Source organism: Passer montanus, unplaced genomic scaffold, assembly GCF_014805655.1.
Source record: "Passer montanus isolate IOZ18808 unplaced genomic scaffold, ASM1480565v1 scaffold81, whole genome shotgun sequence".
Lineage (NCBI taxonomy): Eukaryota > Metazoa > Chordata > Aves > Passeriformes > Passeridae > Passer > Passer montanus.
In genome coordinates, this window is record NW_024373368.1 from 520011 (window position 1) to 542599 (window position 22589).

At 51.1% G+C, this 22589-nt stretch overlaps 1 protein-coding gene across 2 annotated transcripts in view; it reads right to left on the reverse strand.

The window, feature by feature from the left end:
- The window catches only part of MTMR4 (myotubularin related protein 4), a 36415-nt gene extending 16699 nt beyond the window's left edge, over positions 1 to 19716 (reverse strand). The window contains exons 1-6 of one of the 2 annotated variants that reach the window (XM_039732896.1): positions 19643 to 19716; positions 9295 to 9384; positions 6473 to 6589; positions 5388 to 5470; positions 5027 to 5193; positions 3090 to 3186 (exon numbers count right to left, since the gene is read on the reverse strand). In XM_039732896.1, the coding sequence (XP_039588830.1) occupies positions 3090 to 3186; positions 5027 to 5193; positions 5388 to 5470; positions 6473 to 6589; positions 9295 to 9384; positions 19643 to 19645 (557 nt within the window). In that variant the 5' untranslated portion in view covers positions 19646 to 19716. Of the gene's footprint in view, positions 1 to 3089; positions 3187 to 5026; positions 5194 to 5387; positions 5471 to 6472; positions 6590 to 9294; positions 9385 to 11664; positions 11896 to 19642 lie in introns of those variants that run through there. The other variant, XM_039732895.1, reaches the window with a different exon arrangement.
- Positions 19717 to 22589: the final 2873 nt, after the last annotated feature.

Genomic DNA, 22589 nt, shown 5'->3' on the forward strand with positions numbered 1-22589 from the left:
AACACCACCACAAAGGGTTAAGTTCAGGGCACTTGGGTTTTGAGTCAACATGGCTGTTGGGAGGGAGGTCACTCTCCATGTGTGAGAGCTACCTGAAACATCAGTGAATGAGCAGAGAGGGCAGATTTAGATTTTCAGAAGGGGTTTTTTTAAATTTTCTGTGTGCCTGTGTTTAACAGGTGTGTCGCCATAGAGCTGAAGGATGCTCCTCTTAGGAAACAGCTGCTCTTGAGAAGATAAGAAATAGCTCATAACCTCAACGATCATTTTTCACCACAACGGGAGTCCTAAAGGGAACCACCTGCAGTGGAGTGATCTGGAAAGCTCCAGAACCAGCCTGAGCCAGACAACGAAGGGAAACAGCCTTGAACTGTGAGGTTTGATGGCAGGAGAGGGTGGCTGGAACAACACAGACACAGGAATCAGCACCTGTGAATGAGTATCAATGGAGAACCTTCTTACCACAGAGATAACAGCAAGGGAGAGGAATCATGGAACACCCTGGGGTTTGGAAGGGATCCATGAGCCCAGCCCCTGGACGTGCACAGGACACCCCAACAATCCCATCCCGTCCCTGAGAGCCTTGTCCCAGATCTTGTTTCACAGAAGGCAAACACATGTACCACTAACAGTCCTCACAGACTTACTGTCCACACGTTCCTGGGCAAATCCAAGCAGGGACGGTAATTATCGCTTTCCAATGGTATGTATAGTATCAAAATTTATAGAGAAGCATAAAAAAGACAAAATTTGAATTAAGAGCAGTCTCAGAGACCAGTAGGAAAACCATCTGGCTAAAGCAGTAACAGAACTCCAGGCAACTTTCTCCTCATAAACTTAAAAGTTAAATAAAATCACAACTGTAAAAAGATGAAACCTAAAAATGAGCATCAACACTGGAGGAAAAGTGTTTTTGGTTTTTTCCTTTTTTTAAAGGAACTACATGTGTACCAAACACACCAGTACTAAGGCTGATATGAAACAACTACCTCAGAGAGCCTGTATGGACCAGATGGGCAATGCTGGAGTGATCCCATTTCCCTGGGTATAAGATCCCTGAAGATGTGAGAGCCAGGGAGAGACTGTGTAATAATTTTATTATCACTGTACACTTTTATCAAGACTGAAGGAGTGGTTATTATAAGCTTGTATTGCTCTCATTTTACAATGGCTGTCGCCAGGAAGGAGGTAATAGTTCCCAGATAAGGACATCTCGGAACAGACTTGAAAGACAAGGAACAAAGCCATTACCTTGGAGTATCCTGTCTTTAACAATGCTGTTTTGCCAATGCAGGGAAATAAAAGATAAAAGGACTATAAACAGTTAAAAAGTAACCTGATCTCTGTGAATAGAGGCAGGTGGTTATGATCAAAAGCCAGAGCAAGATTTAAAGCCACACTCCCCCAGCTGCAAGAGAGAACTGGTTTGAGTCGCACAAGGCAATTACACCACCCCTGAGATCCCAGGATGTCTGCAGGAAGCTGGGACCTGCAAGGATCCCCAGGGAGGAACCTGGCAGGTGGAGGGAAGCAAAGCCAGGCCCACGCCCAGCTTGCTGAGGTTTGTTTTAAGTCCTTTCTTCCCTGGTTTGGTTAGAAATCAAACACTTTTCTTCAGAGAAGGTGGCTAATGGCTGTGGATTATTGGCCACAAAGCAAAGCACAGATGGTCAATGGAAGCTGAACTTCCTGAAATAGTCAGAGGGAACCACACCCCAAGACCCAGCAGGGAAGAAGGCCCGACATACAGAGACTCTGTCTAGGGCAGGGACCTACAGGCTGTGCACTCCATAACAGAGAAGTTCAGGATAAAACTTTTATTTGGCAACCTTGGAGAAACTGTGTAAATGCCAGCAAATTCATGTGAACAGTCCCAAAACAACAACGTGGTCAGTAGGGCAGAGGTAAAATGGAAATCACCCCCCAAATTTAGTGCTTGTGGCCTGGATTCTTCAGGAAAAGAGAACAGGCAGCAGGTTCCAAAACTGGGATTTCCCCAGTCCAGTGTGTCTGAGATTTCTTATGGTCTCTACAGGAAACCAGTGACCTAGAACTGTCCAATCCATAGGTGATGGGGATGCCTGGACTGGCTGGAACAGAGAGGAAAGGCTGAGGGATATCAGTGGTTTCAAGAACAGGATTATAGGAAATGCACAAATGAGTATGTCCATCAAAGTCTGAAATCCCATTGGCTTAATATCACCTGCTGCAAACAGTGCAGCTGCCCTTCTCCAAGAGTCCTGTGCTTCTGCTGGAATAGATGGCAGGCTAGAAACACTGACTGGTGGCAAAAGGTCTCTTCCACTGTGAGAGTGGGAAAACTTTGTAGAGATCTCCACCCCAATGCCACCAGGGAACACTTTCAACACTGGCTCAACTGAAACATGACACCATAGTGATGGAGAACCCCCTGTGGGGATGCACCCAGCACACCACCATGTTCCCAGGAAATGCTCTTTTTCCTTCCACACTGTGAAGCTCCCAAGGTGCACTTTGGGGCTGCCACCTCTTGTTCTGCCATGTGCCACTGCCAGAAGTTTTACTCCATGCTCTTTGTGAATGCCTTGCCAGGAGCTGGAGGCAGATCACCCTTCAGCTTCTCCTGCTCTGACTGGGAAGGAGCCTCGCTCATTCCAGACTCCTGAACCTGCCAACAGCTCTCCCACTGGCTAACCCCAGCTCCTCATAGAGCTGAACAGCTGCCTGAGTGTATGAAAACTGTGACTGTTATGTCAAACTGAGCATTTCAGAGAGAAGGACTGACCTGAAAGACAAACCCACAATGGATGAACCTCCAGACTCCCAAATGTTTTCCATGAGGAGTAAGAGCCACCACATGATAAACTACATGAGACAGCATTTACAGTTCCTGCTAGCTCTGATGTTTGGGCTGTATTCCCTCTCTAATTCCACAATATGAAAGGCAGAAAGAAAAGGGATCTGGCTCATCCTCCGATCAGCCTGGGGGCTGTCAAGGCCAGGAAGGAGGGTTAGATGGAGTCTGACTCACCCACTGCTCCGCACGGGGATTACCAGGGGAAAAGTAAGGCAAGAGGAGAGTGGGGAGGGGCTGGTGATGAAACACTCACTTGTAGTTGTTGTTGATGTCAGAGACGCGCCAGGCGTTCTGCAGGTCGAAGCCCATCCTCACCAGCTCCATCTCGAACCGGAACCTCACGTGGTCCCCTGAGGAACAGAGCACAGGAAGTTACTGACAGCACAGAGGAATCTGAACCTGTTTGTGGAACTCCACAGCAACTGTCACAGGCTGGAGAGAGTCACGAAACCACAGAAAGGTTTGGGTCAGCAGGGACCTCAAAGCCCATCCTGTTCCACCCCATGCCATGGGCAGGGACGCCTTCCGGTATCCCAGGTTGCTCCAAGCCCTGTCTAGCCTGGCCTTGGACATTTCCAGGGATCCAGGGGCAGCCACAGCTGAGCACCCTGTGCCAGGGCCTCTCTATTCCCTGATTCAAAAATTCCTTTCAACAACCCATCGAACCCTGCCCTCTCTCTTAACACTGTTCCCCCATGTCCTGTCACTACCCACCCTTAGAGAAATCTCTCCCTCTTTTTTATAATCCCCTTCAGGCCCTGGAAGTGGCTCTGAGGTCTCCCTGGAGCCTTCTCTTCTCCAGGTGAACACCCCCAGCTCTCTCAGCCTGGCTCCAGAGCAGAGGGGCTCCAGCCCTGGGAGCATCTTTTGGCAAGGAGAAACTCCAGGACAACTGGATGGCAGAAGGGATTGTGCTTCAGAAGCCAGGAAGACTTGTCCCTCAAAGGGGTACCCATGCTTGTTTTGTCAAGTCAGATCTCATCTCAGGGCACAGAAACAGCCTCTCCATGTCAAGGGGGTGTATGGGGGTTAACTGAACACACTTCTGCCCATCTGGCAGAGACAGCTTCAAAAGTGGATGTCAGGAACCCTATGGCAAGGAGCACTGAGCACCCACCTGAGGCAGTTCCTTCCTCCAGACTGCTCTCAGATGCTGACTCAAGGTTTCCTCTCTCATGTTTTAGCCTTGCCCCACTAATTCTGGATGCCTTTGTTGCTCCAGTGTCAAATCTTGTTAATAAATAAATACTGCAAAGCTCTTTACCTCAGCCATATCCTGCAGCAACAACTTGAACTGGTGAGTTTATTTACACTAAACACTTTCCCTAAAGGAAACACAGCAAGTATCTCTGATTGCTGGGGTTTGGGGTAAGGACATAGAGCTTACCTTTCCTCTATCAGCTTCTCTTGGAATAGGTGTACTACTGAACCCCACCCCTCCATCTCTCCTGTCTTTGGACATTCGATTCAGGCTACTACTGCTCTCTTCTAGGATCAGATCATTTTTCAGTCTAAAGCCAGGTTTCTCACTCATATAATCCCATTTTTAAACAGCTTCATCATCGATAAGAAAGCAACTGCAAGTGAACTTTGTGCTCCCAGGGAAGGGAAACTCCCAGTCCACACGAGGGCACCAGCACAGCTCTGGTTTTCTCTTCATGGACTCAAAGCTTTGATTTGCTCTGGTTTTCTCTTCATGGTCTCAAAGCTTTGATTTGCTTTGATTTTCTCTTCATGGACTTATCCAGTGCCAGGATGAGCCAGAGCTCTCCACAGACCTTATTCTGGGAATGTCACAGCATTTTTGGGTGTTGGTGAAGAGATGCAGATGGGCTCATATTAATTAGGCTGCCTCAAAACTGATGCTATTTGCCACTCCAGGACAGGACTGCCTGAGGTCTCTATCACTGTGATGAGATAACTTAAGTATGGGATGTTTTCTCTCTCAAGGAGAAAGGGAAAAGTTGCTTCTGTGTTGCTGGTTCAGAAAGGTTTTTGTTGTGTTTATAACTAATTCCTTTCACTGTGCTTCTTATCCAGCAGCATATGGCCATCAGCTGGATCTCTAGGCCAGGCACAGGATGACCCAGGGAGGCAAATTTGAAACTGGACAGGGTTTATGAACAAGAGCTCAATTGCAGTGCAGTGCTGCTTGCCAGAGCAGCAGGAAGGTCCAGGCCAGGAGCTCACCAGGACGGCAGAGATGTGCATGCTGATCTTCCTCATCCACACACACCCCCAGGCACCAGGCGTGGTAGGCGAACGCAAAGAGGTCCTCGGGCTTGGCAGGGCGGGCAATGGCTCGAGTCAGCCTCTTCAGCCACTCCTGGCACTGCTTGAAGGTGGAGAAATGGCACCTGCACACCCAAGGCAAATCACCCTTAGTGGGGACATTCACACAGCCAGGACTGAGACAGGAAAAGGAACACGGCCCCAAGCCTTAGAACCATGACCATGGGCAGCTCAATTCCAAAGGCATCACAGGGGGAGCCACCAGAGCTGGTCCCAGCCTGCAGCACCAGCAGCTGCACCACAGCAATAAACGAGATACCTGATCACTTTGGAGTCTTTGCAGACGATGTGAAGTTGGAACATATCCCGACACTCCACACTTTCCATCATCCTCAAAGGCACCTGTGAGGGAGGGACAGATGTAGGGCATGACACCACAGGCCAGAGCAGCCCCAGCAGCCATGCCCGCAGGCTCCTCACGCCGCAGCACAGCTCCACCAGCCACGAGCTGCTTCTGGGAACTACAATCCCACTCCCAGGGTTATGGAGCTCCATGAGTCAGCACAGAGCTCTTCCATGATTATTATTCTGACTTCTGCTCTCTCTCTCTCTCGGTGATCTCCCACTTGGGGCCAGTTCCTGACACAACCCACAGGTAAGTGGGGCCAAATAACAGCTACAGTATGGGACGGCAAGTAGTGATATCCCACTTGGGGCCAGTTCCTGACACAACCCATAGGTAAGTGAGCCAAATAACAGCTACAGTATGGGACAGCAAGTCAAAGCAGTGAGAGAAAGCCTCAAGCTCCCACTGCCTGACTCTGCACTGGTGACAAGTCTCATTAAAATTGGCTTGCAAGAGACCTCAACAGCCTTAAAACCACCAAAGTTATCGCTTGAATTTAAAGAGAACAGCAAAGGAAAGACCTACTTACTATCCAAAGGAAAACCCCATCCTCACACTTAAATACACTAACAAAACAGCAACTGCACGCCCAGGCCTGGCATCCTCCAAGAGGCACCAGGTAAGTGGGGCCAAATAACAGCTACAGTATGGGACGGCAAGTCAAAGCAGTGAGAGAAAGCCTCAAGCTCCCACTGCCTGACTCTGCACTGGTGACAAGTCTCATTAAAATTGGCTTGCAAGAGACCTCAACAGCCTTAAAACCACCAAAGTTATCGCTTGAATTTAAAGAGAACAGCAAAGGAAAGACCTACTTACTATCCAAAGGAAAACCCCATCCTCACACTTAAATACACTAACAAAACAGCAACTGCACGCCCAGGCCTGGCATCCTCCAAGAGGCACCTTCCTGTGCCACAGCCCCCAGGATCGGGGAATTCCCACCCCTGCCTGTTCTGAAACCCTGGGAGAGGTGATGGTGCAGGCAGATCCAGACTCACATTGATCACAGAGTCCTTGAATTTGATATGCAGGCGGTAGTTGGAGATGGCGATCACGGCGTCGTTGGCATGGCCCAGGTACTCCACCCCCTCACCCTGCAACACAGTGAATGGCACCTGGAAGGGAGACAGCACCAGGTCAGGTCACACATGTACCTTGTGCACCGGAATTCCCAGAGCCACTCTTCCCATTGCCTCTGCAGTGCATCCCCAAGGAACCATTCCCAGCAAGGTGCTCCCCGTGCCCTGAGAGCAGGAAGGACAGACGGCAGCGCTGCCCCTCCCCACACACAGCTCCCCAAGGACACCTCTGCAGCCAGCCAGCACCTCCTGAAGGACCACCCGTGTGCCATGCACACCTGCTGGCAAGGGCTGGCCTGGGGACAGAGGGACTGATGGTCCCTGCTCTTCAGAGAGGGGAAACCAGCCCTGGCACAAGAGGCATGGAGAGGGACACGACTGCAGGACAGCTCAGAGAGAAGAGGGGAGGGCTCTGCACAGCTCCTGAAAGAGTCCAGCACCATGGGGGAGCACTGGAAGGGGCTGCCCAGGGAGGCGGTGGTGTCACCATCCCTGGAGGTGTCCAAGGAACAACTGGATGTGGCACTCAGTGCTCTGGGCTGAAATGTGGGGATCAGCCACAGGTTGGACTTGATAGCCTTGGGGGTCCCTTCCAGCCTTAGTGATTCTGGGATTCTGTGGCTGATCAGAAGCCTCTGTCCCAGGGCAGTGTCACTTATGTGATCCTGCTGTGCCATTTAAACATGGGGTGCCCTCAGCAGCCCTGTGAGACTCAATAGTACCATCCAGGTAAGCAAATGAACCAAAGTTGTACCCAGTTTCTGCTAACAAGGCTCTCAGGGATTCTCTGTGTATAGTTATTTATACGACTGAGGAAGCTGGTCCGGATTAAACTGCAAGAAAGCGTCATTAAAGCTACCTGTATTCCATTTTTTTAAATATCTCCATAATCAAGTGTCTGTTTTTCCCCATCAGTCGCACACGCCATAGTTGTTTTTAAAACACGGGATCCCAGCAGTCAAGTTTGACTTTTCTTATTTACCTGTATTCCGTTTTTTTAAATATCTCCATAATTGCACCCCTACACATAATCAAGTGTCTGTTTTTCCCCATCAGTCGCACACGCCATAGTTGTTTTTAAAACACGGGATCCCAGCAGTCAAGTTTGACTTTTCTTATATTAAAAAAAAAGAAGGCAGAACAGCCTAAAATTCACCAGGCCTCTCTGTCCTTAGCTAATCAGGCTCCTCCTGCTCCCTGAATGCCACCTACACCAGGTGATGTTGGTAACCAATTATGCAAAAAAGTCATGACAATTTATCACTTCAGCCAGAGCTGAAACCTGCCAGGCAGGGCAGCTGATGACACAATTCATTACACTGTAATTAGTACAAGTCAGACCACCTTCTCTTTATTTTGAAGTTGTTTCTATAGCTTGGGTATGAAAACCTGAATTTCAGACTTCAAGGGACAAGTGTACTAACAACTTCTCCTTTCTTTGTACAAAAATAACCACCTTAGCCTGACATCTGTCCGAAAACTCTTGAAAAATATTAATTATTTGCCTAAGACAATATTCTCTCTTTATTTCTGCAGTTGATTTCTGCAGATTTGCCAGAGCTGTTTTTATCTGACATGTGTCTCTCCTGCTTACGTGGCTCTTTCACACAGCAACAGAAGGGAGACAGAACAGTAAGGGGCTGGTAAGGCTGCAAGAAGTGACAGAGGGAAATCCTGGAATAAACCAGCAGGTGCCCCAGTGCAGCTTGTCATCAACTGATGGCATCCTTCTAGAGTCACAGGATCCTGGAATGGTTTGGGCTGAGAGTGACATCCCAACCCAACCTCATCCAGTTCCATGCCCTGCCATGGGCAGAGACACTTTCCACTGGGCCAGGTTCCAAATTCCAACCAAGTTGGTCTTGAACACTCCGCTTTACAATAAATTAACAATTTACTGAAGGCAAATTACCCTTGGGAGGGTTGAACTTTACTTCTCCACACAGCAAACTAAGGCAGAGTGTGCTGTTCTCCACAAGTCTCAGCTCAGAGTCACCTCAGCAGCTTCACCCCCACAAAGCCACAGCCCTGCACAACTCCCCAGCCTGTAGCTGTTCCTTTAAGCCAAGAGCTCTCAGTCCTTCTTTTCCCCAGCACTGTTTGCCAAGGCAGTGACAATCTCAGAACAAACTCAAAACACTGCAGCAGCAAGAACAAGGTGAGCCTGGCTCCAGCCCCAGGAGGAGGACAGTGAGCACTGGAGGATGTTAACGGAGGCACCAATTCCCAGGAGGGAATGCTGCCCTTGCTGCACAGCAGCAACAGCACCCGGGGCTCTTCCCAGGGCTTTCTGCAGCACAAGGCTGGCACCATAGAGAGGTGCCTTCTTCCAGCCTCAGTGCAGCAGGAAAACGCCGGGGCAAGGTGCTCAGGGGAGAGAAGGCAGTGCAGCTGCACAGAGCACAGCCCCCACGCTCCCCCTGTCCCAGAATCTCCCTGGTGCAGGCTGCAGGACAGGGCAGGCGGCAGCACTTCCCACAGGGAATGCCGGGGCTGGCTGTGCACTGCAGCAGCTCCGGCCGCGCTCCCGGTGGCTGGCGATGCCAGACACATCCTGCCAGGGCTGGGCAGGCAGGCCAGGGCCTTGGGAGCAGCTGGCCTGGCCCCCACACAGGGACCCGCTGCCCCCAGTGTGCCCCACCGGCCCGCCCGTGGCCTCCAGGATGTGCTGGGCTGGAGAGCTGCTCTGCAGAGCCCAGCCTGCACATCCCAGAGCTATTTAGGTGTTTTTACTTCCTTACCTGCAGTGACTCCTCCTCCTTTATGAGCTCCTTCGGGGGGAATAAGTCCTTGGCCTGGATGTACTCCAAACTGGGAGGGCCTTCCTCACCCTGCATTGCAAACAGAGCAGACAGTCAGACAGCCTTGGCCAGAACATGCTGTGAAAGCCAAAAATTGAAGCTGCTGGATACTCTTGGCAGCCCAGGAGCTTGGGGATACCTGTGCACGGAAATGCCTGCTCTGCCTCCAGACCCCAGCAGTTCCTCTGGCTGTTGCAGAGTGCCCACAGCACAGTGAAATGCTGAAGCCTCCAAGTCCCACCTCTTCCAGCTGAGTTGGTGTTTGGAAAGGCAAGCAGACACACCTCGGCCTTAGGGGACTGATGTGACAGTAACTTGTCACATCAGCTGTCCCCGTTATCTGCTCCATGGCACCACAGCAGACACACCGTGACACAGGTTTCCATCTACAGTCCAATGTCAGCCTATTCTTCCTCCTCTTAAGGACTGCTTTGTTTTGGGAGTTTTCGTTTTCACTCTCACACCAAAGAAGTCTGGGAAGAGCCTGAATCTTTTGGAGGAGAAGATACAACTGGGAACAACCTACAACCACTGCACCCCAGTGCACATAATTCACAACAGGCACTACTGACTGGTGCCAGCACCAAGCCCAGGAGAGCTGGACATGTCCAGCCTGTTCAGATGGACACCCAAGAAAACCCAGAGAGGCCCCAGGATGGTCACACAGAACCTGCACATACCATCCTTGACAAGTGGAGTGTATGTCTCAGTTTGGAACATGAGAATCTTCATTCACTCATACAATCAGAGTATCCTGAGCTGGAAGGGATAAGGATCATCAAGTCCCCCTCCTAGCCCTGCACAGGACACCCCAAATCCCACCATGCATCTCAGAGCATTGTTCCAACGCTCCCTGAGCACTGGTGTGAACTATTGGTGCCAATTTTCACCAGCCCTCACCCAGGCCCTGTCATATCACTGAATTGCTGCCCAAAGGAGTGGCATCCAGACATTTAGCTGCAGATGCTCACTGCTGGGAGTCCAGGATGGTGCTAATTCCACACGTATTTGGTGTGGGAATGTTTTCTTCAGAAGGCTGCTTGCTCTCTAACTCTAGCTCTAGCATTTACCAGGAAACACTGTGTTCTGTAAGCATTGAGTAATATTTTAAAATGACATATCTTTCTGGATATGTCACCCAAGCCAGAATCCCAATTTCAGCCTGAAGAAAGGAGATCCCAATCCTCAGGAATATTTCTAATTATGCTGAATCCTCTTGTGTTACTGACAGGGGCTGAAGCCTCAGTGCCTGCAGGAAGAGCCTGGCCTGAGGTGCTCCCTGGACCTCAGACAGGGGCAGCCAGACCCCTCCCACCTCACATCCAAGGAACCTACACACATGTAACATGCTGTTACAGCCTTCATAAAATTCAGCATCAGCCCCAGCTGGAGGCAAAGGCACTGCCCCTGTCACCACACTGTGAGGGACACAGGGCACAGCAGCAGCTCCAGCAGCAGCCTATGCTCACTGGAGACCACGAGGGGCTTGGGGCCCCCTCCTGCCAGCGGCTCACTCCAAGGCTGAGGCACCAGCCCAGGAGAGCACAAAGGGAAGGTGTGTGCCCGTGTGCCGGTGCAGCAGCCAGGAAAAAGAGATCCTCTCCCATCCTCACTTTGCAGTTTGCAGCGAAATCCCAGGGAGCAGCAGGAACTGGAACAGGGCAGCCTGAGCTCTCCACCCGCCTGGGTGTCCTTGAGTCCCTCCTCGCCTGCAGCACAGGGCAGGCAGAGGCTGAGCATCCCCTCCTGCCACAGCCCCGTCCCCGGTACCGGCAGGGCGGGGGTCAGCACCCTGCTCTCTTCACAAGCCTCCCGATGCCCTCGGAGCCCCTCTGGCCAGGAGTGCCCTGGGGGGCTGAGGGTGGGTCTGCAGGAAGGGTCAGAGCAGGAAAGCCCCTCACGCTGGAGGTATGAAAGGCGCGAGCGCAGGACCCCTCAGCACCGCACGGCACCGGAGGGGTCCTGCACAGCCGCAGCAGGGAGGGGCGCGGGGCTGCCCGGGGGTCGGCTGCTCTCGCACGGTCATTCCCAGCTCCAGGCAGGGGCAGAGCCTGCGGGGCCCAGCACAGCGGCCCGGGCAGTAGGGGCTCAGCCCGCGGCGCCGGGCACCGCTGTGCCCTTGGGCCCGGCCCGGGCAGTAGGGGCGGGCCACGGTGTCCTCCGGCGGCAAGCGGGAGCCAGGAGAAGGGGATCCCCCTTCTCCCCGGCCGATTCACAGGATGCCTCCACCGGCATGTGAGTTGGAGAGCGCAGCTGGCTTACGGCCCCGCTTGCATGGAGGAGAGATGGGGAATAAAAAGCAGCACTTACAAAGCAGTTGAGCATGGAGCAGGAGACGCGGCCTGGCAGACTCATGTTCATTTCCCGAGGCGGCAGCAGGGCCGGGCAGGCACAAGCAGCATCTCCTCCCTTCGGCTGCGAGCTGCGGCCCCGGCACTGCGGCAGCGTCCCCGCTCCGCCGGGAAGGGCAGGAGCATCCCGGCCGCCGGCGGCCCGAGCAGGTGCCGGTGCCGCCGCCGACAATGGAGGGAGGGCGGGCGGAGGACGGGCAGACTCCACCTCCCTCCCAGGGCCGCCGAGCGCGGCTCTGCCATCTGAGCGCCTCCGTGACGGGCGAGACAGAAAATGGAGCGGGCGGCGGCAGCGCGGGCACTGCCCGCTCCTCGGCCGGGAGCGGCATTCCCGGCCCATGGCGCTGCTCCCGCCGGCACCTGCCTCGTGCCGCACTGATGGCGGCACTGGCAGCGCCGGGAACAATAGCGGGAAGCTGCTTCGTGCCCCGGCACCGCGCCCTCTGCCCCGAGCCCTCCACCCTGGCACCGAGCCCTCTGCCCCGAGCCCTTCAACCCCGTGCCGACTCCTCCAGTCCAGCATCAGGCCCTTTGCCCCGAGGCCTCTGCCCCCAGCCTTCCACTCCAATGCCGAGCCCTCAGCCCTGCTCCCAGAAGCTCAGCCAGGATTTGCCACTGCACCCCTGAGCCTGCTATCCTCCAGCAGGCTGGCTTACGGACCTCCGCACCTGGACCGGGAGATGAGGATAACGGGGCTGCCCTGCTCATCTCACCACTCAACACTCCCAAGACTGTAAGTCCTCGGTTCCAGGAGCTTCATGTGCACAAGGACTAGTCAGACGTCCCTGACTCCCACCAGCACCTGTGTGCTGGAGCCTGGGCTCTGGAGTGGACAAGGCTCCTCTTGCTGACCACCTGGACACTTGGCTCCCATGTGAAGTTTCCCCAGCTTCCACGGGAAATGCTCACAGACACAGGGTAAGGCCATGGGCGCAGGAAATGCTGTGATTGAGCACCCACCTCCCCACACCACCCCTCTATAAGCTCACATTTACTACCTGCTGTTCATCAAGCCCAGGAGCAAACAGCTCCCAGTCCACAGTCTATCTCAGGAACCACAGGAGCAGCTTCCTGGGCAAACCCATTTTCATTTCTACCATCAGCTGCTGCTCTGCCCCCACCACTGAGCCAGAGGGAAAATCTCTTGTTAAAATGCAAAATTAAAATCTGACCCTTCATCAGTCCTCAAAGGCCCCACTATCTGGCTCAAATCACATCAGCTTTTTGCTCCCAAACCACAAATCAAACAGAGCACAGCCTGTAGCCATTGAGCTCCTCTTAGATGTGTTTGCCCCAAAGCACTGCAGACAGCTCTCCCCAGCAATACCAATGGGATCTCAAAGAGCTTTTCTTAAGTCAGATAAAAGACTTCAACATTTCTCTGCAAAATTGTTCAAGGTTAGATTATTCAGAGCTGCCCCGGCTAAAGGGACAGCTTTGTGACACCCAGACATGCTGCCCACTGTCACTTGCAGGGCAAAATTCAGTTCCATGAGCTCCCTTGCTGACAAAACAATCCCACAGACTCACATGGTTACACCAGTTTCACAACTTAGGATAAAAGACTTAGAAGAACACATAGCCACACCTGCAGATAAGCCATGAAATCCCATTTCACCCTTGCATTGCCCCCTACTCTACCATTTACATGGAGCACAGTGGGTGGATGTCAGGCATTGCTCATCCTTGGGGAACCTGAACCAGTTGGCACCCATAAACCAGAACACAAGAACGGAGGGTCATGGACACAAACAGAGGGTTACACAGAGGTTTATGGATGAGGTTACAGATTTGTCTTGGCCAAAAGTGAGCGGTAGGAGAGGTGCCCTGCTCCCTGCAGGTGACCTTTGCCTGGGTCACTGGAGGGAATGCTGAGAGAAGACAGAGCAGCTAAAGCTGAAGGAACCTTTTATACTGGAGTGAAAGTGTGGCTAGAAACACTATAAAGCAAATATTTATTGGGTTCTTGACATGTATCAGGGGAACAGCACATCCAGGGAACAGCTGAAGTTGGGAGTCTCTTGGGCAGAGTGTGAGCACATTGCTGTTAAGTGCACACAGCACAAGACCAGAGTCTTGAATACACAGAACCACAGACAAGGTAGGTAAGAGGTTTGCTCCAACCAACAGTAAGATTTTTAGGGTCAAGGCTCAGTTCAGGGCCTGACACAGGGATTGTTTGCATTGTAACAGCCCTAAGCTGCAGCTGTGCAGAGTTAAAGGGTTGCTCATCAGATCAGTACTCAGAATTTCCAACCTAAGCTGACCTGAACATCCACAAATAGAACTTCTGCTTTCACTGAAATATTTCTGCACTTTTGGTATCAGAAAAAGACTCACACATGACTTAGAAACTTCTGCCCAAACACTGAGCCTGGTGCAGAGCAGAAACCTTGCTGTAAAGTTCAGTGGCTTCACAGACTTTCAAGAGGAACTTGATTCAGACTCTGCTTTCACTTCTTCCAAGAGTTCCCAAAATACCTGCCCTCCTTTCCCTCCAGTGACCCAGGCAAAGGCAGGAATGGTGCTGGGCAGCCCAGCACAGGACTGCAGAGTGCTCCAGACTCCTTAGCTGGCTTAGCCAGAGGGAATTCCTAAATGCCACCTCGGTTGCCTCCCCAGCTGGGCTCTCTTCTCCCCTGTCACAAATCACAGAGGAAGAGAAGGTTCTTTAACAGAACTGGGCTCCTCTGAGTGTTCTCAGTGTGTGTTCATGTAGGCAGAGAGAGAAATCTCCTTCATCATCTCCCAACCACCCTTACAAGTGTTTCTCAGCTCTGAGGAAGAGGAGCTGAATATAATGTGGGCAACATGTTCTTAGGGGCAGCTGGCAGTGATTCGCCCCCTTTCCCTCCCACTAGCAATGCCCACTGTTCCTGTGCTGCTCCTCCCACCCCTCCCTGGATCCACACTGCAGGTAAACAGCTTGCAGCCTTCTGCCAAAGGTCCCAAAAGGGATTTAGAGGCTTGGAGATTATACAGTGCTTGGCAAAGATAGGACTGGCACTCAAGGGGCCATCCTGCAGGCTCCAAAGGAGATGATATTCCTTATGGAGACACGCCTACATGCACCAGGAGCCCAGCCTGCAGCACAGGGTTCACAGGGAACATCTGGTCCCACTTGCCCAAGGAATCTGCACTGGGAGCACGGGACAAGCATCAGGATGCTGAAATCTCTCTTGTGGTCTGGAGCCAGTCAGCATCCTGAAATTAATCATTTTGCCAGTGGCTGGTCCAGCTTTCTGCAAGTTTGGGAAAGGGGGGGCCAGGGAGCAGCTAATTCCCACCTGGCCAGGTCCCTTCTAGCCCAAACCATTCCATGATTCTAAGAGAAAAACTTGTCCCATTCACTGCAAGGAGCTGCCAGCACACCTGACTCAGCCTTCCACAGACATGTACACCCTCCCCAGCCCTGACGTAGCTTTATCCTCTATTTCTTTTTGGCACCACAAATAAAGTTGCTCTCTCCTTAGGTAGAAGGCACCACACATACTGCTTCTATAGATTAAGGGTGAGCTTTTCCTCACCCCAGCACAGGGCACCACCCTGCAGATGGAGGGGAGGGAAGGCAAGGGCTGGCAGAAATCTGCATGCACAGCCCTGTCCCTGGTAGCACATCCACTGCACAGACTGCCCTGATCTGCCTCCAGCTGGAGAAAACCTACAGAAAAATTGGCAGGAGGAGGTGACTGCCCTGGAAAGGGAATTCCAGGACATGAGAAGTAAGTCAGCGAGAGCCAGGGAGGCTCTGTCTGACAGCCAGGGGCTGCTGCAGCAGAGGGGCCATCAGGATACTCTACTTTAGATCCTTCCAGGTCTGAATATTTATTTTCAGTGAAGATCAAACTAGGAACTGGTTATCTAGATTTTTTTTTTTTTCCAGGTGAAATGGGGAGTGGAGAGACTTGCATCATTTATCTCATTCTAAAAGTTAATTTTTTTTCTTTTTCTGCCTGGCAGATACCTACATTGGGTGAGATGAGCTGCCCTCAGACATGTATTTCTCTCCATAAGCTGATGCTGACACTGATGAGCTGTGGCCAAAGGCCCTTCTTGTTCTGCCTCCCCTACTTCTGTTGCACAAAGAGCATCTTTGTTTCAGGTCCTGCTACATAAATAGTTCATTTTCTCAAAGCCTAGGGAGATTTGAGGGTGAACTGAAAGGCTGCTGAGCCTGAGGTGGAAACAAACCCTTAAACCTGTGCAAAGAGAAGTTATTGTTTTATACCCCATACCTCAGGATTGGGATGGTGGGTGTCATCTTTTAATCTGGAGAGGATAATAGAATAATTTATAGATCTGTAATACTGCATTTCGTATTTGTTCAGAAAGGTGCCCAGAGGTGAGCATGGAACTGAACGTGAATCAAGAAACCTTTGAGGAGAAGGACAAAAGGGCACAAGACATGGGCTGTCAACTCCATGCACCAGCACGAGGGGATGAAGGGTGGCTGCCAATGCCCACCTTGGATAAGACATGGGCCCCCCTCAGGGTAAGAACCAGATGCCTACAGTGCCAGTATCCCAGCAGTCAGGAGAGGGAATGCTGCTGTGGGAGCTGAGCACTGAGTGCCAGCACAGCACCTGCACCAACCCACCTGCCAGATTAGTTTTAAGTAATGTATTAAGGTACCAAGTGCTCGTTAGAGCTCCATTAGAGTTCAGGATTAAACCAGCACTAGCGCTGTCTTCAAGGTCATTCCCATCAGCAGCTAGTTTTGGGGAAAAGTGGGAAGAGTCATGCAATCCAAGCTGTTAACACTAGACCACGAATCTGGAGCAGCAGAAAGGGAAGAGCAGGTGGTGAGGTACATCTGGGGTGCTGCTGGGCGAGGGCAAAGCTTTTGGGCCTGCCCTTGCCAACCACAGGACACTGGTGCTGTGGCCTCAGCCTGCTGTGAGCACAGGGAATTGAGGGAGCACTCAGTATGCCTGCAGGGACCAGGCAGGCAGCCAGCCCCGAGGCACACCTTAACCCAGAGCCCACCTCCAGCCCTCCCTGTGTCTAACTCGGGAGCCACAGCCCTCTGCAGAGGGCTCAGCAGGACTCCAAGGAGGCTGTCAGGAGTTGCCATCAGCCCTCTGCCTTCAGCTGCTGACAGAAGCTCAGGGAAAGGGCTGGAGGTAAGTGCTTATTTCTACAGCTTGCAATTACAAATCACTTTCTCTCCCTTGCCATGGGAGACAAAAAGCCCATGGTCTCTTCCCAAAACAGTGGGTGAAATGGGAGGGGCTTTAGGTGGTTGGTTTATTTTTTCCAAAATGAAAAAATAATTTTCAAAAAAATCACAGGAGCATTTTAATAAAATATTTAAAAAAACCAAAACCTTTTCAGAAGATCCTTTGAAACAGTAAAGGTATATTAGGGTACTGATAAGGAAACCCTCTTGTGTAGAAGAAATCAAACAATGATTAGACCTAAGGGCAGGGCCAGGTCAGGGTAAGGTCTGTCCAGACACAGGAAAGGAGTTCAGGGAAAATAAAAGCTTCCATGTTTTAGTAAATCCAAAATTCCAGTCTCTGCTCTCAAAAAAAAAAAAAAACAAACAAAAAAACCCCAAAAAAACCCCAAAAAACCCAAAACAACAACAAACAAACAAAAAACCCAAACCAAAACAAAAAAAAACACCCAACAAAAAAGCAACCAGAAAAACATCAAAAAAAACAACCAACCAAACCCAACCCCTGTCCCCAGAAAAAACCTAAAAACAAAAACCAGGTCCATGAAGGGGTGATGAGAACTAAAGATAGCTTTACTACAGAGAATTTAAAAGACTAGAGCTCTTCTGATGTCTAAGGGGAATGTGTGGAGATCTAAAAAATCCTGAGGGGCAGGAGATGCTCACAGGCAGCACCACACTTTATTGTTATTCCCAATACAAGAACCAGCCAAAACAACACAGGGCTGGTTCCAAAACAAAGCAAGAGGTGCTCGGCAGCACAGCTCTGACACAACTGCAAATCTTCCCCTGGTTTTTAAAAGCCTGATGAATTCATGGAAGGAAAACCTACCAAGGGCTCATGAAACATAAATAAATAGTTTCTGGATTACCAAGTCCCTGAGCTGCAGATCCTGCCAGGTGAGGGCACACACCTGAGTCACGCACCCTGCAGCATTCACTGGGCTCTGTCACTCAGGTGACAGTGTCTGGCTAGCCTTGCCCTCAGGGGGCCCAGTCTGGCCTTCTCCATGTTTCCTGGGGGATTTTTGATGCATTTTCCCTGTGCTTATTCCCTTTTTTTCATTCATATCTGGATACATCTGCATCCCTCTCACCTCAATCCACCCAGAGGAGCTGTTGGGTTTTACAGCTCCAATGTGACACCAGGGCAGCTCCAAGCTGAAGTGTGAGGCCCTTTCTCAGGTTTTGACAGGCAAGGACTTTCACCTCCCCACCCCAGACTAAGTTCCTCACCCTGCAGTGTGGGGATCAGCTCTTCCAGCAGGAAGCAGAGGAGATCTTGAGGCAGCACCAGGGAGCACGAGGACAGGGGCTACAGCAAAAATGCTGAGTGCGTAACTACTCAAGCTGAGAGCTTAAGTGATGCAGAGAACGCATTTCCTTTCCTGTTCCAGGTGTTAACAAAATACATCGGGGACAATCCCTCAGGAGACATCACCACTTCGTCAAGCACTCTGCCAGATTTTTATCTTTTCTTTTTTCTGATGTGTTTAACCTAAATTTTCATGCCCTCAGTCTGAATTTCCAGCCCTTTGTTTGTCTCTGCAGTTCTCCTCAGCACCTCTTCCCCCACAACAACACGAAGCTGGTGCTGATCCATGTCACTGCAGCAAGTTCAGGCTCTGCCCACCCACAGCCCACATGCAGATCATCCCTCTTCAAACTACCCCCCTCAGGACACTCTCAGCATATCTTTCACCATTCCCAGTCTCTAGTTTTTTCCTCCCAGCAGACCCCTTGTATTTTGGGTTATTTCTTGCTGGAGGTATTAGAGGCCCTTTATCCGAGTTTATCAGCAATCTCATTGCTTTGGCTGTGGTTCAGATGCTTTGCTACCACATTTTGCTTGACTAATTCTTGTGAAATTTCTGCTTCTTTGGTGGCACCAGAGCTGTTATTAACATGGTGTGAAATCCATCACTGAGAGGTGACAGAGGAACACAATGAGAAATCCCAGCAGTAAGTTTTAAAGAAAAAATAAATCAGTAAGCCACAAAAACTGGATGACTATGTCAGTAGTACAGGGAGACAGAAGAGGGTTTCAGTCTTACTGACTTTTTTCCCCAATATATTCCAATAAGAGATTTAGGAATAAATGTTTCCTGTTAACTGCATCTTGATGACAGTGATAAATCCTTTCTATTATATTATGGTATATAATACACAATACTGTTGCACTCTTCTTGCCCATTCTTGTATTTCTTCTCCTACATTTAGCAGCAGTACAAGATTTGGACATACAAAGAACAAGACCACCCACAGAAGCAGACCAGAATCATGGAAGCAGGAGGGTTGGAAAAGCTCTCTGAGATCAATGAGTCCAATCCCCAAAGCACTGCCAAGGCCACCACTAACCCATGTCCCCAAGTGCCACATCCACAGGGCTGTTAAACCCCTGCAGGCACAGAGACACTGACACTGCCCTGGACAGCAGTGACAGGGCTGGACAACCCTTCCAGTGAGAAATGTTCCCAGTATCCACCCTGGGGCTCCCCTGGCCCAGCCTGAGGCCGTTCCCTCTCCTCCTGTCCCTGTTCCTGGGAGCACAGCCCGACCCCCCGGCTGTCCCCTCCTGTCAGGAGCTGTGCAGAGCCACAAGGGCCCCCTGAGCCTCCTTTTCTCCAGGCTGAGCCCCTTCCCAGCTCCCTCAGCCCCTCCTGGGGCTCCAGCCCCTTCCCAGCTCCTTTCCCTTCCCTGGACACTCTCCAGCCCCTCAATGTCCATCCTGTAGAGATGAAATAGGACATGGACTCACCATCCTCAGGCACTGTCCAAACCCTCACGGTTCAATCACAGCTCAGTCTCTTCTTGTTCTTCCACAAGTCACACCTGCAGCAAAGAGGAGACAAACCAGAGCAGAAGTTTAGCTTATATGAATTTAGTTAAGAAATTTAATTTACAGGAACAGTACTCCAGTGTGAACACAAAGGGGGGAAAAAATCAAGACCCCCGAGGCCAGTGCCCAGACTTTCCCTATCCCTGCCAACCTCTGTTTTGTGCCCTTTCCAGGAGCTGCTGGAAACCAGATTCAGCATCAGGGGGAGCCACCAAATCCTTCTGGTCACTCACTAACACAGCACCCAGGACTTGTCACATAAGCACACAATAGCTTGTGCCCCACAAGCACAAAACCCCCACTTTGGAACACAGGAGGGAGCTGAAGGAACACAGGCCTGGTCATTGTGGTTCAAAGACCTGGGGAAGATCCTTCACAGGGAACTTGAGTGTTTGGAGAAGATCACTGTGGTCCTGGGAGGAAAACACCTCTAAATCCAATTGGCAGGATGCAAACACTCCAAGTACCAGGAAAAACCAGCAGGTCCTTCTGCCAGCTTTGCCCTGCTTGATGGAGGTCACAGGGGACATCTCTAGGAAGGGGAAAGCCAAGCAGCAAGACTTGAACAAGGTCCTGCTCCAAGATCTTTTCCAACAGGACCAGATGCTCCCACAGGTGATATTGGGAACTCCATGGAGGAAGAGACCCTTCCTCAAAGTTTTCAGGTGTCTCCAAGATCAGTTGATCACCAACATCTCTCTCATCTGCCCACCTTTTGCCTGTGTTTTGCTCTTCCAGCCCCCCAGAGGGGATGGAATTATCTACAATTAAACACTGTGACCAGGGAGGGGCTGAGCCCTGGGCACTCCTGTCCTGGTACCACTCATGTGCCTGAGCCTCCCACTGTGCCATCCCTGGCAGTGTTCAAGGCCAGGCTGGATGCAACCAGCCTGGCCTTGAACACTGGGAGCAACCTGGGATAGTGGAAGGTGCCCCTGCCTGTGGTAGGGGGTGGGATGGGTTTTAAGGCCCCTTCCTACCCAAACCATTCTGGGATTCTGTGAAGCAGCACAGAAATCTGCATGTGTGTGTCCCAATGTTTTTTAAATACAATGACATTTTAAACAGGGATCTTCAGTATTTCAGTGTAGGTTGAGGATGGCTCAGAGCTCACCAACCCAACCTGATTTCTGCCAGTTCCCTGTAGCATGTCAGAACTCTGGGAATGCTCAAGGTCTTCCATAAATTTTGCCACCATTAATTTTAACCTTTCTCCTCCTCAGGTGAAATACAAATGCCAACAAATGTGCAATTGGAGATTATCTAAACATCTCACACAACACACCTCAGCTGGGAATCCCCCTCCTTCCACCACTCAGGAACTGTACTGGCTACAGAAGAGCTCTGAATACCTGCCCAAGGCTTTCCTTTGCTCAGGGATTTCCTTCCCAGCCCAGAATTAAGTCACCTCTGACACCCACACATCAGAAGGCCAAGCTGAATGCCAGCATGGAGGAGTCATTGCTGAGATGTGACTCCCACAGTGAGGCAGCTGCTCCCACCCTGCTCCTGCCGTGCCCAGGTTGGAATTGTTATCCTTGGCCTTTCAGGTCATCTCTCACATCCCACCATGCGCTTGACAGGAAAGGACAGGAGAAAGGAATGGGAGGTCAGAAAGGACTCCAGACTTGTGCAATACATCTCTACATTTAATTCTTATCTTTCTGGGGCCATGGAGCTGCTCTGAGGGGCTGGAGCCTCTCTGTGATGGAGCCAGGCTGGGAGAGCTGGGGGTGTTCACCTGGAGAAAGAAAGGATCCAGGGAGAGCTCAGAGCCACTTCCAGAGCCTGAGGGGGCTCGAGGGGAGCTGGACAAGGCATGGAGGGACAGGACACAGGGAATGGCTTCCCTCTGTCAGAGGGCAGGAATAGATGGGATATTGGGCAGGAATTGTTCCCTGGGAGGGTGGGCAGGCCCTGGCACAGGGTGCCCAGAGCAGCTGGGGCTGCCCCTGGATCCCTGGCAGTGCCAAGGCCAGGCTGGACAGGGCTTGGAGCAGCCTGGGACAGTGGAAGATGTCCCTGCCATGGCAGGGGGTAGAACAAGATGGTCTGTAAGGTCCCTTCCAACCCAAACCATTCTGGCATATTACCTTACATTTAAAAGCAGATCACCACATTCCAGGAAACAATGATTCCCACACACTGAGAATAAAATTTCCTATGAAAACAGAAAAAGCCAAATACTGCACCATCACCCTTCAAACCCAGATCAGTCTGGCTTTTTTGAACTATAAAAGCCTTTTTCCCACTACTTAGCAAATGATCTCACATATCAGACTTTACAGAGGAAAGAGCCTCCAGCAGGAGCTACTAGGAGAGTCACTGCCAACCAGTGACTTGCAAGTGATGTGAGAAGCACAATTAGCTTGTAGGTAAGAAAGGGAAGAAAAACGTTAAATATGCTTTTTTCACTAAATCTGAAGATATTTGAATTATTGACAAAACTGAACAACAGGAGTACTGTTCCTGCAGTGTGCTTTAAACCAATGTGCAATCACTGCTAATGGCCAGCACAGTTTCTCAGCTCCTTCCTTGTACAAGTTGGTAATGACCAGAAACTGAAACTCTGTGGCTGTGTCATGACTGAGGAGGTTCTCCTCACTCCCATGCCCCAGCTCTCTGGACAGCCAGTTGCCCAAGAGGAAGGCAATCCATGGTAGCAGGATTCCTTGCCCCATGAGCTCAGCCTGCCAGAATGCTGCTGCTCCTGTGTCCCCAGGGCCTTCCTCCTCCTTTGGGTAAACGGGTAAAGCTGGAGGGGTTCCTGAGGATTTATGGGGCGAGGAAAAGCCAGGAGATGCCACAAAAATTCAAGTGCTGCTTGTACCTCTGGGGACCTCCAGCCTTACCCAATGACACCCAG